Raw genomic sequence first — 14,984 nt, 5'->3', positions numbered from 1 at the left:
GTTAGCTACAAAAGGACAAAAACATGGGCTGGTTTGGTGTGAAAGAAGTATAGACGATTTCTTCTGCTCAGGAAGAGTCTTCTATTTGTTGAGGTGTTGGTGAGGGCTTTATCTAACCTCTTCGGTTCCAAAAACCTCTCCTAATCTAAATAAAATCGCCAAGAGATAGCAAGTATTAAACAATAAATGGGTCATCAGATTCAGTAGGTTAATCTGAACACCACTTTCCCCATTCATATATCAACCCGTCACTGAAGTTTGTTTCCCTATAGGCTACTGTAGTTCCCTCATTTCAAAGATCTCTTTCTTTCGCCAAGCACAATGTAAAGAAATGGCAGTAAGTAAGAAGTATCTCGCATTATTTGCTAAGATCATTAGTGGTTTATGACAAAATACCCTTCAACTGAAAGGAACAAACATGAATTTGCCTCAAAGATTAAATTCTTAAAAAACAATAAAGGCACTAAATATAAAGTACATATAAAGAAATAACACTGAGCTGAATACTGTAAAACGAGTAGCTGAGCACATCAGATGGATCTGCAAGGTCCATAACTTGTAAACAACAGAACGAACACTATTAACTCATTCACGGAGAGAAAGTCATACTAATCTGTTCATTTTACCTCCAGACAACTTTATTCGGACTGTCAAAGACTTAGCAGACTGAAGGGGTTACTTATAATCTTCCTTAACATATCTGTACTAGAAGAATCCACATCTATCTATCTATCTATATACCTAGGCTGCTTCCCCCAAGGAAAGGGAGGTAGCCGAGACAGGACGACTCACTCTCCATTTACTCATCCATTCAAACACATTCATTCGCATCTTAGCCCCAAAGGGGAAGAATACTGTTAACAAGCAGGAGTGCTAGATGGGCGGAACTGGAAATGTCCTATTGATTCTCGCATTTGTATTTGCTAGTCAAAGTTGCTGGGGTGGGCAGAGGTAGTTTATAAAGGTATGCATTAATTTTTCTTTTTTCTCTAAAATGTTTTATTTGGATGATTGTTTGTTAAAATATATAATTTAATTTAAGTTTGTATGATAAAACATTTAGAGTGCTACATAATGTAAAAAACTTTGAAATGTGATGAATGTCTCCGACTTAGAACCGTCATTACTAGGAGCACCTAGAACAATCTAGTAGCAAGAGAGGTTATATAAAAATGGGGGAGAGAATAGAGGAGCTTCAGTTTAATTTTTTTCTTTTGGCCTTGTGATGCTAGTGTAGCTCTGGACTTGTGAAATTAGTTAAACAGACAGTGTAATTACTTGGAGAAAATAAATATTACAATCGCGAGAATCCTGTGTTATCACAATGCCTGAGTTGATCTTGTGTGCATCGGAAGGCTGACCCTATGAAGAACGATTCACTGGGTGACATCCTTCCTATACTGAACTACTGCTGTTGGAGCGTGTGGCAGTGTGAGACGAGGATGTTACAAGTGGTGTTGAGTTGGGATAGAAAAGTGCTGCAGAGAGTAAAATCCTCGACGTGGAGTTGGATGGAGTACAGATAAGAAACGAAACTAGGCAGGAGGCATCTCTGGCTAAAATCATGAAGCTTCTACGGGCACAAAGTGAACAGCTACAAGACGATGCAAAGCAAAGGACAGAATGAAATCAATAAACAACTACAAGCAGAAACTGAAGGACTGAAAGAGTTCAGTGAACAACTACAGGCACAAAGTGAAGAATAGAAGGAATTTTATGAACAGCTTCAAGAGGCATTACAGGAGCAACAGGAGTTGCAGGGACAGCTAAATGCATTCATGGGGGAAATGAAGGAAGAACAACAACAGCTGAAGGAGGAAGTATATGCAAAGGACAGCAGAAGTGTGGGGTGAAGAATTACGTGATGGAATGCAGACAGCATGTAGATGACAAGTTGAAGATAATTAGTGAGGGAATTGAGGCTGCAAAAAAATCTCGCACTGCTGAGCCACAGGTTAGTGTTCAGGGAGCGTATGAAAAAAAAAAAAAAAAAAAAAAGGACAATGTATGGAGAGTCTTGACGAATCACAAGCATCTAAAAGTAGCATTGTAGGGCTGAATAATTGGAATGTAGAAGTTTTGAGTCTTGGATTTAATTATGATGCCCCAGTTTTTAGGCCCCAAACCAGTGAACTGCATAGCTATAATGGGGTTCCAATTAAAATGAAACCTCAGGAATTTGATGATAAAGTATCTTGGGAAGCTTACCATATGTGGTTGAGTTACAAGCTGATCAGAATGGTTGGGATGATAGGAAGATGGAATCTCAGCTTGCTACTAGCCTCAAGGATGCCATGATGGAGATTCTTGGCCAGATGTCAGTGGAGAAGAGGAATAGCTATCAGTCCCTAGCAGAAGTGCTCGGGCGCAGATGCGAGACCATGTACCGGACTGAGGTTTAACCTGCCGTGTCCTGGCAGATTTTTCACCAATGACCTCCCCTAGTCCTGGCAGTGTTTCAGATTTTTTTTAAATTTTTTTATGTGGGGCTAAAATATCCACTTTTTATGAGAAACATCGAAAATTCTGAGAGAATTTGCTCACCTGAGCTTAGAAATGCCTGGTACAAGTGACCCTACGCTCACCTGGTACTGTTTTCTATCAAGCCTCGCTCCAGAGAAGACGTTTTCTGTGGGTGGGGTAACTATTCCAAACCACTCGGAATAGGTAGATATTTATTTGGTACGAATTTATATGTAGTACAAGAGTATATTGCTTTTCACACAGTAATATAGGCAATATAAGTGTTGTTTCACTCACCAAACACATCAACATATCACACCTTTTTTTGGTGACTTTACCTGCTCATCACTTCTGATCCTTTTTTCCTCTAACACCTCGTAAACTTTGTCCTCCACATTGTCATCGATTGGGGAATCACTCTGGCCTTGAATTTCGTACTGTGGCACGACATGTCATTACTGGCCAGGTCACTGGTAACAGGTGCAGAGACAGTGGTGTGAGGTGGGGGAGGTCATGTGGGGTAAGGCATTGTTCCCCGCCTGGCCTCGGGTAGAGGAAGGTGTCCCGCGTATACGTACCAGAAATCGCGAGCAAAATTTGAAAATTGTGCAAATGACTGACCTTGCAATTGCAGCACGTTTATAAACGTCAACAGGAGTCACAGTGACAAAACATTCGGGCCCATATGTATGTCAATGGGACACGGCGGGTTAAGGAGCAGGATTCTGGACCAGTGTATGGGCTCAAGGCGAATCCTTTCAGTAGCTTGCTTGTGACCTGGGGAGTGTGATACACAAGACATAACCAGGAGTAGTGCCTAACCTGTTGGCTATTTTTCTGAGGGACCAGTCCCTTGATGCTCTTGAATCTCTTGATAGTGCAGCATTGAAAGTGCAAAGTGAAACAGGCACAACCAAGAAGCATGCAAGAAGCACTAGTCAGGGCTCTGGAATCTGAATCCTACATCAGGTCCAGTACATCCAGTATGCAGGCAGTTCGTAGTGCAGGATTAAAGGCAAGAAAGGGGCAGGAAGGTGAAATGGAGAAATTTTATGGAAGTTGCTGGTACTGTGAGATGCCAGGACATAGGAAAGAAGACTGCTACAAGTGGAAGAGGGAACAGGAGAAGATTGAAGAAGGTTGCTGGTTCTATGAGAAGCCAGGACACAAGATGGAGGATTGTTACAAATGGAAGAAGGGGCAAGAACATAACAGTGCAACGAAATCTACGATTGCAACAAAAGGGTGTTGGGCATGTGGTGAGGTGGGACACTTCAGTTCTGATTTTCCAAAGAAGAAAAAGGAGGATAAGAAGAAGGCTGTAGGAGGACAACTGGCATGCTGACTCGGGAAGCTGGACCAGCATAACTATAAGGTGCACCACCATCCTGGGTGGGTACACGGCAGTGCTGACAGTTTGAGTCATCAGCCTGGTGATCCAGTTTGCATGCAATGTAGTAGGAAAGGAATTCTTAGCAAGAAATGCCTCTGTACTGGAGTGACAAGGCCAGTGTCAGCTGAAGACTACCTGATTTGGATGCAGATGGAGGATATGGATTAACAACCAGTGCTAGAGTGGCTGCAGTGGAGTACAGTGTGATCATCTTGGGATGAGGTTTCCAGGTTTAGCCTTTTTTTTTTTTTATGTGCTCGACTCTGGGCATAGGCTTCACAGCCTGCTCCCAAGGCCCAGTAGTCCTCCTACATATCATACACCTCTTCATGATACCACCTTGGCGCTAACACCCACCATCCATATTGAGTAAATGCTAGGGCTGTCTCATACAGGACTGGTGTATTGGTAGTAGCAGGGGTATTATTATGACATGTCGGTGGGTCTTCTGGTAGATCGGCAAAGTCTACTTTACATGAAATTCAAATCCTTAAACTGTTCCCTGCCCCAGCAGGGATTTGAACCTGGGTCCAGGAGGACCGCAGGCCACTTCTCTACCGACTGAGCCACCGCCTAGCAACTAAGAGCTACTGTAGTCAGTGGGACCATCTTCATTTGAACAACGAACTACTGGAGTGCCAGTTGGGGACAACCAATGTCCTCAGCAAGTATTGGCACTTGGTGGTTCTTAAAAAAAGGAGGTCTGAGGTCTTAGAAGTCTCATAACCGGATCACTAATGGGAATCTAGGAAGGAAGAAAACTCTAAGTTGACTGTGATGGAGGTTCTACTGGACTTGCATGCTTCAGGAGGTTAACCCGTTAACTACTCTATACAGCTTGGGCTGTTTCGAGTGTGACTGCTGAATACAGCCCTGGCTGCACAGGTGCATTTTGAATATAGTGCCATGGTGACCAAGGCCGACCCATGCAAGCATGTTTGAGCCTTCAAAACCGAAACCAAAACCGAAAAAGAAAACGAAAACCATACATTCCAATAGGGAACTAGACACTTCGATATTCATTCGTGGCTTTCTTCGATGTTCATTCGTGGCTTTACCAAGGTAAATACTGAGCTAATATTTTGTTACTATATACTTTGGCATGTGTTCTCTCAATTCCTAAGACAAACTTTGGCCTTTGTGAAATTTCATTTTTACCTCTATGTCTGCACACCACAGAAACCTCCAATAAACCGCCATGTGCAGTTAACGGGTTAAAGAGAGGTGTCGGGCCCGTGACGTATGCTGTGCAATGAAGGGATGCAAGAAACGTGATTGCGCACCTCTTCAGCTGTACCAAGTGGGTGCATCAATGGAAAGAGTCGCAGTGGACATTGCTGCACCTCTGCCACTCACAGAAAGAGGAAACCAGTATGTGTTGTCATGGACTACTTCACAAAGCAGCGAGAAGCCTATGTCATACCCAATCAGGAAGCTGCAACTGTTCCTCAAGTGTGTTGGTTGACTAGATCTGTCATTTTGGGATGCCACAAGAGGTACATTTGGACCAGGGTAGAAACTTTGAGTCTGCTGTGTTCCGTGAGTAATGCAGTCTACTGGAGATCAAAAAGACCAGGACGACCCCACTAAGGCTATAGTCAGATGGGAACTGGACACTGGGGGAGGAAGTTCCCAAATGCTGTGTAGAGGGACAGATGGAATGGGACCAGAAATTACCTGTGTTGCTGATGGCATACCTGTCTGCATCACACAAGTCTACCAGCTACATCTCTGCAAAACTGATGCTGGGCCACGAGTTACAATTGCTAGTTGATCTGGTGAAGAGCTGCCTACAGACACCTCCAACTATGCGAAGCATCTTTAGGAAAGACTGGCCAAGGTACATCATGAAGTCCAGGGGCTCTGAAGTTTTCAGGTGAAATGATGAAGCACAAGTATGATGCCAAGGTAAGTGAGGTGAACTCCAAGGATGGTGACAAAGTTGGCTGTAGAATCTGCCGAGGAAGAAGGGACAGTTATCGAAGCTGCAAAGCCTGTGGGATGGGCCCTACACTGTGTTGGACTGCCTGTCAGACATAATGTACTGGTTTCGGGAAGCCAGGAAGTCTCGTCCAAAATTGATACATGTGAATCATCTATGGCAGTACCATGAGCCAGGACAATACACTTGAAACATCTTCGAGAAATCATGCACAACCACAGCTGATGATGTTGTGGAGGATCAAGGAGCTGGAGTACAAGATGATGGTGACACTTTCCCAAGGGAAGAAGTGAATCAAGAAGAGGACCAAGTCATTCTAGGAAAAATGGACTGTGGGGAGGAGCAGGGACATTGTCGGAAGTGGCATAGAAGACGACCTGTTAAGTTGAAGGGCTATTTTATATAGAATGAAATATTTTGTTTGGATTAAGGATTATGTTTGTAAATATTGTACCTTTTTTGCTGGGATGACAAAAGGACTAGGAAGATGGTAGAGTTAAGAAGCAGGAGTGCTAGCTGGGTGGTACTGGAAAATTCTCGATGATTCTCGCTTTTGTAGTTGTTAGTCAGGGTTGCCAGATAGCCTGCTGTGGTGAACGGAGGTATTTTATAAAGTTATGTATTAATTTTTATTCTGTTTTTCTCTATAATGTTTTATTTAAAACATTTAATTTAAATTCAGTTTGTATGATAAAGCATTTAGAGTGATACATAATGTAAGAAAGCTCTGGAATGTTGTGGATGTCTCTGACCTGGAACTGTTATCGCTGGGAACATCTAGAACAATCTAGCGGCGAGGAAGGTTATATAAGGATGTGGGAATGAATAGAGGAATTTCAATTTAGTTTTAGGTGTGGCCTTGTGATGTTAGTGTAACTGGAGTTGTGAAATTAGTTAAACAGACAGTGAAATTTGATGGAGAAAATAAATATTACAGTCTCGAAAAGCCTGTGTAATGCTTGAGTTCATTTGGAGTATATTGGATGGCTGACCCTACGAAGAACGATTCACTGGGTGACGTCCTTCCTATAATGAAATACTGTTGTTGGAGCCTGTGGCAGTGTGAGACAAGAGGGCAATAGTATAACAATAATTACCGATACAGAACTGGAGTGAGAATTGATTTAAAAAAAAAACCCACACACACATACACTCACACAATCAGTCATAGTCTTCCATTCACGTGCCACCTTTGCCATTCTCCATTGCACTGCAAACAGAGACTGGCTGCTTCTCTAGTGCTCTGAACAGTAGTTATGATGATCAGCAATCATCATCACCCACTACCATTATCATCATCAGCATCGCCCACTATCACCATCATCATCATCATCAGAATCAGAATCACCACCAGTACAATCACCACCATTATCATCATCATCATCATCATCAGCAGCAGCAGCAGCAGCAGCAGCAGCAGCACGATTATCTTATGACTTGTGTCTCTGGAAAAACAGTAACTGCGTGGGAGAAATAAAAACATGCTTTATAGTACCTGGTTTGATTGGTCGTAAAGTCTTATGCTTTACTGTTTACCTCCTGCTCCTCCTTCTCCTCCTAATCATCATCACTGTCAGCAGCAGCAGCTGGCACAGTAGTAGTACCACCAGCAGCAGTGCAGTAGCGCCAGCACCAACATTACCGCCACCAGCAACCAACATTTCAAAGATTTTCGATGAAGACCTTCTTAAGCCCCAGTCACACTGCAGGTACGACTTGTTGCAAACCTGAAAATCATGAAACCAGTCCCCGACCACGGAGGTCTCCTAGCAGTTGTACCACCGATCGGCTATTGGTAGTCATCCAATGTCCGTCCAGTGTCCGTCCAGTGGGTGGCGAAACAGCAACCATGGCCAGGTACACACAGGTCAAGACACTGACAGGTGGCCAGCCGGTCGTCGGTAGGCCAATGGCGTCCGGTCCGCGTCCTATTGCAGTTTAGACCGCAACCACTAGACCAACACCAGCCGCAGATTGGCCAGCGGCTGGTCTCAGTCCAGCCCACCACCTGTCACTCAACCAATCGACAGCTGGAAGGTGGCTGGACATCAACCACCAACCCAGACAGGAGGCTTGTGGACGGCGACCGCCGCAGTCCAATCGTCACTTTGACGGAGTGCAGACGGCCATCGCACAGAGCAGGCAGCGACCGACCTCTGTCCGGATGGCAACCACCGCTTAAAAATCAGCTGTCACCGACCAGTCGCAGTCCGTAAGCCAGTCAGACGCAGTCCAGCTGCCCACCGGGCGGCTTCCATGCCACGACATCGATGGTCACGGGGAGATTTTTCGTGCAGCACGAAAAACCTCACAACGATTTTTTGGTCGCTATGGTGGCCTGCGGCTAGACCGAGACATATGAAGACCGGTCGAAACCCTCACCAAAACCACCCACGACTTGCAGGTCATGGGTGATTTGCGATAAGTCGTACCTGCAGTGACTGGGCCCTAAAGGAATTCAGAAGCCAAATGGTGTAAAAAAAAAAAAAAAAAAAATAGGGAGTAAACCACCAACTGTTGAACTGAAAACCACCAGACACCCAAACCACCATATCAGTGCAGGCACGTGTTCTGTTAGGCTTCACCGTTAAGCTTCTGAACAGATCCAGTTCGAATGGGTCTTCTTGCCTGCTGTAGTAATTCGTTCATTTCATATATTCCACAAATGCGTGTATACCGGGTATATGTATATACTGTAGCCTATGAATGGAAGGAGGAAGGAGTGGTGGTCTAGTAGGTAGAGAGGTGGCCTGCAATCCCAAAGGACCCAGTTTCAAATTCCAACTGGGGCAGGAAACATTTTATGGATATGAATTTCATTATTCAGACTAGGGGAGGGAACATATTAAGGATAATAATATCGTTAAAGCAGACTTCACTGATCCACCATAAGTCCCACCGACATGGTATAATAGCATTCCCGCTAATATGAGATAACCCTGTCATGTATTCAATATTAGTACCGAAACGGTGACAAGCGGAGGATTATAGTATGCAGGAGGACTGCTGGGCCTCAGTGAACGGGCTGTGCAGCTTATGCTCTGAGTCGGGCACACAAGAAAAGAAATAAACACACTTCAGGAAATGCCATGCCTCCACTGGCAATTGTGATCACTCTAGTTGACTTCACTCACATTCCCATCAGAACATTTTATTGAAGTTATTTGACACTCCTTGCACTGACATGATTAGAATAATATAAAATAATGTTCACAATTTTATTAATGCCTTTATTTACCTAATTTATATTATCATAGTCGTCGTTGTTCTCTTCTTCCTCCTCGTTCTTCTCCTCCTTATCATCATCATCATCACCATATCATCATTATCTTCACAATTATGTTTCACATTATAACTATGTAGTAGGTGTCAACACTAAAATTGGAAAGTGTAAGAGTGTGGAAATCTCCAAGTCGAGTAGTTTTTGGTGATAATTATGTTACGCACATATGTTATTCATATTCACTGCTTTCTACTGTAGGTTCACCTTTTACTTAGGCTGAGTTGACTTTCGTTTTGATGTTGCTTTCTGCAAACTCAAATAACACGCCACGACTAGATGTGCAGCAAAGCTCTAATTTTTTGCACATGGTGACAATGGTAGCAGACATTAATAAAGTCAGTCACACATAATCGCTCATAAAATTGTTGCCGAAAAGAATAATTCATGTCAGTAGCAAATCCCATGTTTTTAGAAATGGCCACTCAAACGAACTATTCTAAGAAAAAAAGTCTAAACCAACAAATTTAGTACTTAATCAGTTTCAAGAATACTTCGGCAGGTCTGCTTGAAGTTTCTTGAACTCTACGAAATCTACTGTGCCATGCATATTCCATTTAGTTTTACACGAAAATTTCAAAAAGGTTTCATTTATTTCTGGATTGTCAGTTTTTCCATAAAACTGCACGATTAGAGACAAGTCTGCGCCAGTCTACACCATCACCCACCCATTGCCGAGGAGAGCAAACTGTTTCCATCGCTCATTGTGTCAGTTAACATTTTCACTATCGTTATATCCATAATCATATATTTAGTTTTAACTCCTGTATTATCATCATTTCCTGAAATAATATGACGCTTCTACTGTGGAATAATACGAAAGGTGTATTTCATTATACTCACTGCAGATTCACAGGCGGTGGCTCAATCGGTAGAGAGTTGGCCTGCAGTCGTAACGGACCCGGGTTCAAATCCTGCTGGGGCAGGGAACAGTTTAAGGATTTGAATTTCATAAGTATCAGACTTTACTGATCTACTCGAAGACCCGCCGACATGTCGTAAAAATACCCCTGCTAATACCAATACACCAGTCTTGTGTGAGACAATCCTAGCATGTATTCAATATGAAGTGGTGACGGGTGGAGGTGTGTGGTACATAGGAGGACTACTGGGCCTTGAAATCAGGCTGTGAAGCATGTGCCTAGAGTCGGTCGCATAATATATATATATATATATATATATATATATATATATATATATATATATATATATATGGATGGGGTAATAAAAGAGGTACAAGATAGGGTAGTGGATGTTGGAGTGGCCCTGGTGAGAGAGGGTAGTGTTTGGAAACTCCCTGCACTGTTGTTTGCAGATGGTACTGTGTTGCTGGGCGAAGACGAAGGAGAGCTGCAAGGCTTGGTGGATGAGTTTGGGAGAGTGTGTAAGAAACGGAATCTAAAGGTGAATGTAGGGAAGAGTAAAGTGATGGTCTTTGAAAGAGGTGAAATCAGTGAATGTACAGCGAGGTTGGATGGTGAGGAATTGGAAAATGTGAGTACGTTTAAGTACTTGGGTAGTGTGATGAGTAAGGATGGAGGTTTGGAGGATGAAGTGCTTGAAAGGGTACAGCAGGGAAGAAAGGTTGCTGGTTCCTTGAAAGCAGTGATAAGAAGCAGGGAAGTGAACATGGAAGTGAAAAAGTTACTACATGACAGTTTGTGATACCAACTCTAACGTATGGAAGTGAAGCTTGGACGTTGCTGGAAGGACACAAGTCAAGAGTGAGAGCAGTGGGAATGAGTTATTTAAGAGGAGCCTGTGGAGTCACAGGGAGAGACAGGCTGACAAATGAGGATATAAAGGAGCGTTGTGGAGTGGATGTGGATGTGATAGGAAGCATTAGGAGGAACACACTGAGGTGGTTTGGCCATATGGAGAGGATGGAGGGTGAAAGACTGACGAAGAGAGTGTATGTGAGTGAGGTGGAGGGGGGAAGAGGGAGGGGGAGGCCGAGGATGAGATGGAGGGATGGGGTGGAGAGGTATTAGAAAGAGGGGGGTGTGAGTTGGGAGCAGGGCAGTGAAATGGCGGGGGACAGGGCGACGTGGAGGCGATTTGTTTGTGGCCACCCCGAACGGGATTGAGGCGTCTGGCAATAGATAGATAGATAGTTGGGTGGTAACCATTTAGTTCAATTGCAGGGTGGAGTGGAGCCTGTTATGGTGCCCCTGTAAACTGGATGGGGAGACGGAAATGCGATGTCCATCCAGAAACCAGACTTTCACACTACTCCCAGTGATTAGCTTTAATGAACTGTCAGCCGTAAGAGACCACTAGTTCATTGCACGGGATGGCCGTTCAGAGGTGGTTGCTTGCCTGCGGTTGATGGGTCTGCTTGGCCAGAGAGAACGAGGTTTATTAACAACAACGACAATCAACAGAGAAAAGTGAGACTTAGGATGCATTCACACTGAGACAGGAACCGAACATACGCAGATGCAAACTGTCTGATGATGTGAGTCAGGATGAAACACATGCGTATTACACCTCGTTTCACTGGCCATGTTCTGCAAAAAATGTTGTTTACTCTCGCATGCAATGTAGCTGCCACCGACAAATGGAATGACCAGAAAATGAACCAATGGAACGTACTTTTCTTCAATACTTTTTTCCCAACCTACTCGTACATGGTCTAACAATTTGCGGCAGTAGAAGTACCGGTACATTCTGGGATCTGTGTGAGTGCATCATTAGTCTGTGACCACACAGGAAGCGAACAGACTCTGGCGAATGCCAGTGTGAGGTTTTGCATTATCTCATAGAAGTGACCACTCAGGCATTAGGGGGTGTGGCCAAGTACGCTGACCTACGCAAGTCCATGTAGAAAGAATTGGTAATTACGAGTAACTCTTCTTACTTCAGATCACACTGGCCGTGATATAAGATGGATGTTGTGCTGTTCACAGCTTGCGTCTGACTAAACATGCTTAATTTGGGATGCATTCCATATCAATCCTGCTCTAGGCAGAGTTTCAACATTCTTTCACCCTTTGCCTCAACTTTATCTCTAAGATAAAGTACACAGACAGGGAAGTGAAAAGAACGTAGGAAACCATTTTCTTCGGAATAGAGCAGAATATAAGTGACAGTGTCTTAGCACAGTATTTTCTTTAGTGGTCAAGTATGACATCATCTCTCCCCCAAGTAGATTTTTATCGTCTTCTGAATAGGAAAAGACTGTTTTAGGATTTACATAAAAGACCACTCTTAAATAACATAAAATCATCTGACCGCAGCAAGAACATAATACATAGGAATTCCTTGCCTTCCTCTTTATCTTTCCTAATTTTAGCTACCAGTATCAGCTGAAGAGTTTGGTTGAAGGGTAAGAAACTTCTTCCTTACTGTTCTTGTCTTTTTCTAGATGTATATTAGACTGTTAACGGCATGAGCTAACCAGTCTACTGCAGTTATTGTGTTGTCTTATGACCTATTCTTCACCCACTTCAGGTATACATTCAGATTGATTCATGGTGGGCGGTAGGCGCTATGGTGTTCTCGTCCGTGGGGCTTGTGATGACGGGCGTGGTGGTGTGGGTGTTCCTGTCTCACCACAACACGCCTGTTGTTCGTGCGTCAGGCAGGGAGTTGTCTTACGTGCTGTTGTCCGGCATCTTCCTATGCTATGCCCTTACCTTCGTCTTCGTGCTCAAGGTAGGTGAATGGAGTATGATGTTTGGCCATCTTATCTAACGAACGATGATATATGCTTAAATTTTTTCATTATATTTTTTGTTATAAAGCATAGTGTTTTCTTAAGACTATGGTCTTGGTGCTGAAGAAAAACCCTTTCATGCGGTGGAAGCGATAAATCTGGGGAGGCTGTGATGTTCAGCGATAAAAATATCTTTCGTCTTCCTCACTCTCACTGGAAAGGGGAAAGGTGGAATGCAGGAGAAGGGAACCTTTGACTTGCGTTCATTGGGCTCAAGTCCAGATGAACCTGGGTTGCAGTAACAGCATCAATATTAATTTTTTCTTACCGGTGGTGGACAGTCGTCAGCTCATCGCAGACGAGATTTACTATTCAGTTATCATCAGGGATGGTCCGACTAAGGGGGGTGGGGTGGTGGTTTGAGGGTTGAGGGCTAATCGCAGCGCATGGCTCAGAGTTCTTAAATGTCCTCATAATTGGTCAAGAAGTTAAGCACGTTGTTTTTGCAATAAATAATGATGCTGGCAATTTAATCCAGTCAGCAGAAAAAATCTGTATTGATCTTCAATGACTGGTTTTACCATATATAAATTTTGCTTACCCCTCACTTAACGGGAGATTATTTGTTTTATTAAACTTCAACTCAAGCAGGATTTCTTAAAATGAAACCTTTAAGAACATAATTAACTTGTGGATGAAATAAGTATGTCAGTAATGACTGTTTTGTGCAAAACAAATTGAAACTTTGAGTATGTAACAAAAATGCATATATAATAATGAAAAAAAAATAAAAAAAAAAGAAAGCCTGCAACATGTTGTCCCAAAGACTATAGCAGAAGAAATTAAAAGTTTGACTTTTGAAACACTTTATTTTCTTTTCATTCCTAAGTAAAGAAGGGCAAATGTTCTAAAAGCACACTATATAAATTTTGGCAATTTTTATAATCCTCATCAGTTGGTCAAATATTATAACAGAGCCACTTGGTCAAAACTTAGGTTACCTCTTCCCCTTTAGCATCACAGATTTTTCGGGCCATCCCTGGACATCTGTGTTGGTGTGTGGAGTTAAGTGTTAGATCAGGTTATGGCCAGTCAAGTTGAGGCCAAAGTCAGATCATTGCAAGTCTTTCTGTTTTTGGACAGCCATCAACGGTGAGAAGTGCTGTTTAAACGTTTAATCATTAGTGGTGAATGCAGCGGTATGGTCTGGCATTGATTAGATACGGCCAGGACAGTTCAGGTTATATCAGATTCTAGGACCGACCGACAAGGAAAGCGGCAAAAATGTTTCAGTAGCTGTTTTTCAAGGAAGTAGAGGGTCAGAGAAAGAGCTAATTGATGATGGGAGGAAGAAAAAGTGCTGGAGCTTATCCAAAATGCACAGACAGTACTTCGAGGGTAGGGGACAAACGGTTAGAATGGCAAATTAAATCGCCTCTTTCCATCCAAATAACCCTTTGCAATGTGTCTGTTTTCCATTCCGGTGCATTCAATTGAGTGAATAATTATTTTAACTAGGCGCCACAATTATCATCTGCTTCGTTGGGTGAAAATGACTAACCGTATCAGAATTAATGAACTGGTAACAGATAAGTATTCCAAATCAGTTTGATGGTATCATTTTCAGCAACTCGCCCTATACCGTTATGCAAGATTCAGAATCTGTGTGTGTGTGTGTGTGTGTGTGTGTGTGTGTGTGTGTGTGTGTGTGTGTGTGTGTGTGTGTGTGTGTGTGTGTGTGTGTGTGTGTGTGTGTGTGTGTGTGTGTGTGTGTGTGTGTGTGTGTGTGTGTGTGTGTGTGTGTCTGTCTGTCTGTCTGTCTGTCTGTGTCTGTGTGTGTATGTGTGTACGCGTGCGCGTCTTGACTCCTCCTAGGCTAATTTATGGATTTGAATAAAGCTTTCCAGGTGAGTTCTTCTGGTTACTCAAAGTCTTCCAGTATATACCGTTTTCACCCATTATTTTCAAGGGGGTCAGCCCCCTCCCCCTCAACAGATTAAAGGCTCTCAGAAAATGTGAAAGGATGGCAGATATGGGTTTAATGTCTTCGTTCATGTTTCAGAGAAATCTTCTTCCTAATGTGATATTTGGAAAGTGTAGCCATCTCCCAGTGACTGGTGAGAGGGTCAGCCCCCCTTCCCCAAAATAAAGGCGATCAGATAAAGGGAAAAGTAAACACATGAATTTCAGTGAAACTGCTTACGTTAGTTTGTCTGGTTCCTTGATAATGTCTTCCACAATATGTAAG

General features: G+C 43.1%; 1 protein-coding gene across 1 annotated transcript in view; it reads left to right on the top strand.

Moving 5' to 3' along the window:
* The window catches only part of LOC145400659 (metabotropic glutamate receptor 6-like), a 202,077-nt gene that overhangs the window by 61,119 nt on the left and 125,974 nt on the right, over positions 1-14,984 (top strand). Inside the window, exon 10 of the mRNA XM_080273092.1 lies at positions 12,532-12,735. Within this exon, the coding sequence (XP_080129218.1) occupies positions 12,532-12,735 (204 nt within the window). The remainder of the gene's footprint in view (positions 1-12,531; positions 12,736-14,984) is intronic.

Source organism: Coenobita brevimanus, chromosome 53 (genome assembly GCF_032717465.1).
Source record: "Coenobita brevimanus isolate Jiangsu-jjx chromosome 53, ASM3271746v2, whole genome shotgun sequence".
In the NCBI taxonomy this organism is placed as follows: Eukaryota; Metazoa; Arthropoda; class Malacostraca; order Decapoda; family Coenobitidae; genus Coenobita; species Coenobita brevimanus.
The sequence above is the reverse complement of the archived record's forward strand: the minus strand, read 5'-3'. Positions and strand labels throughout refer to the sequence as shown.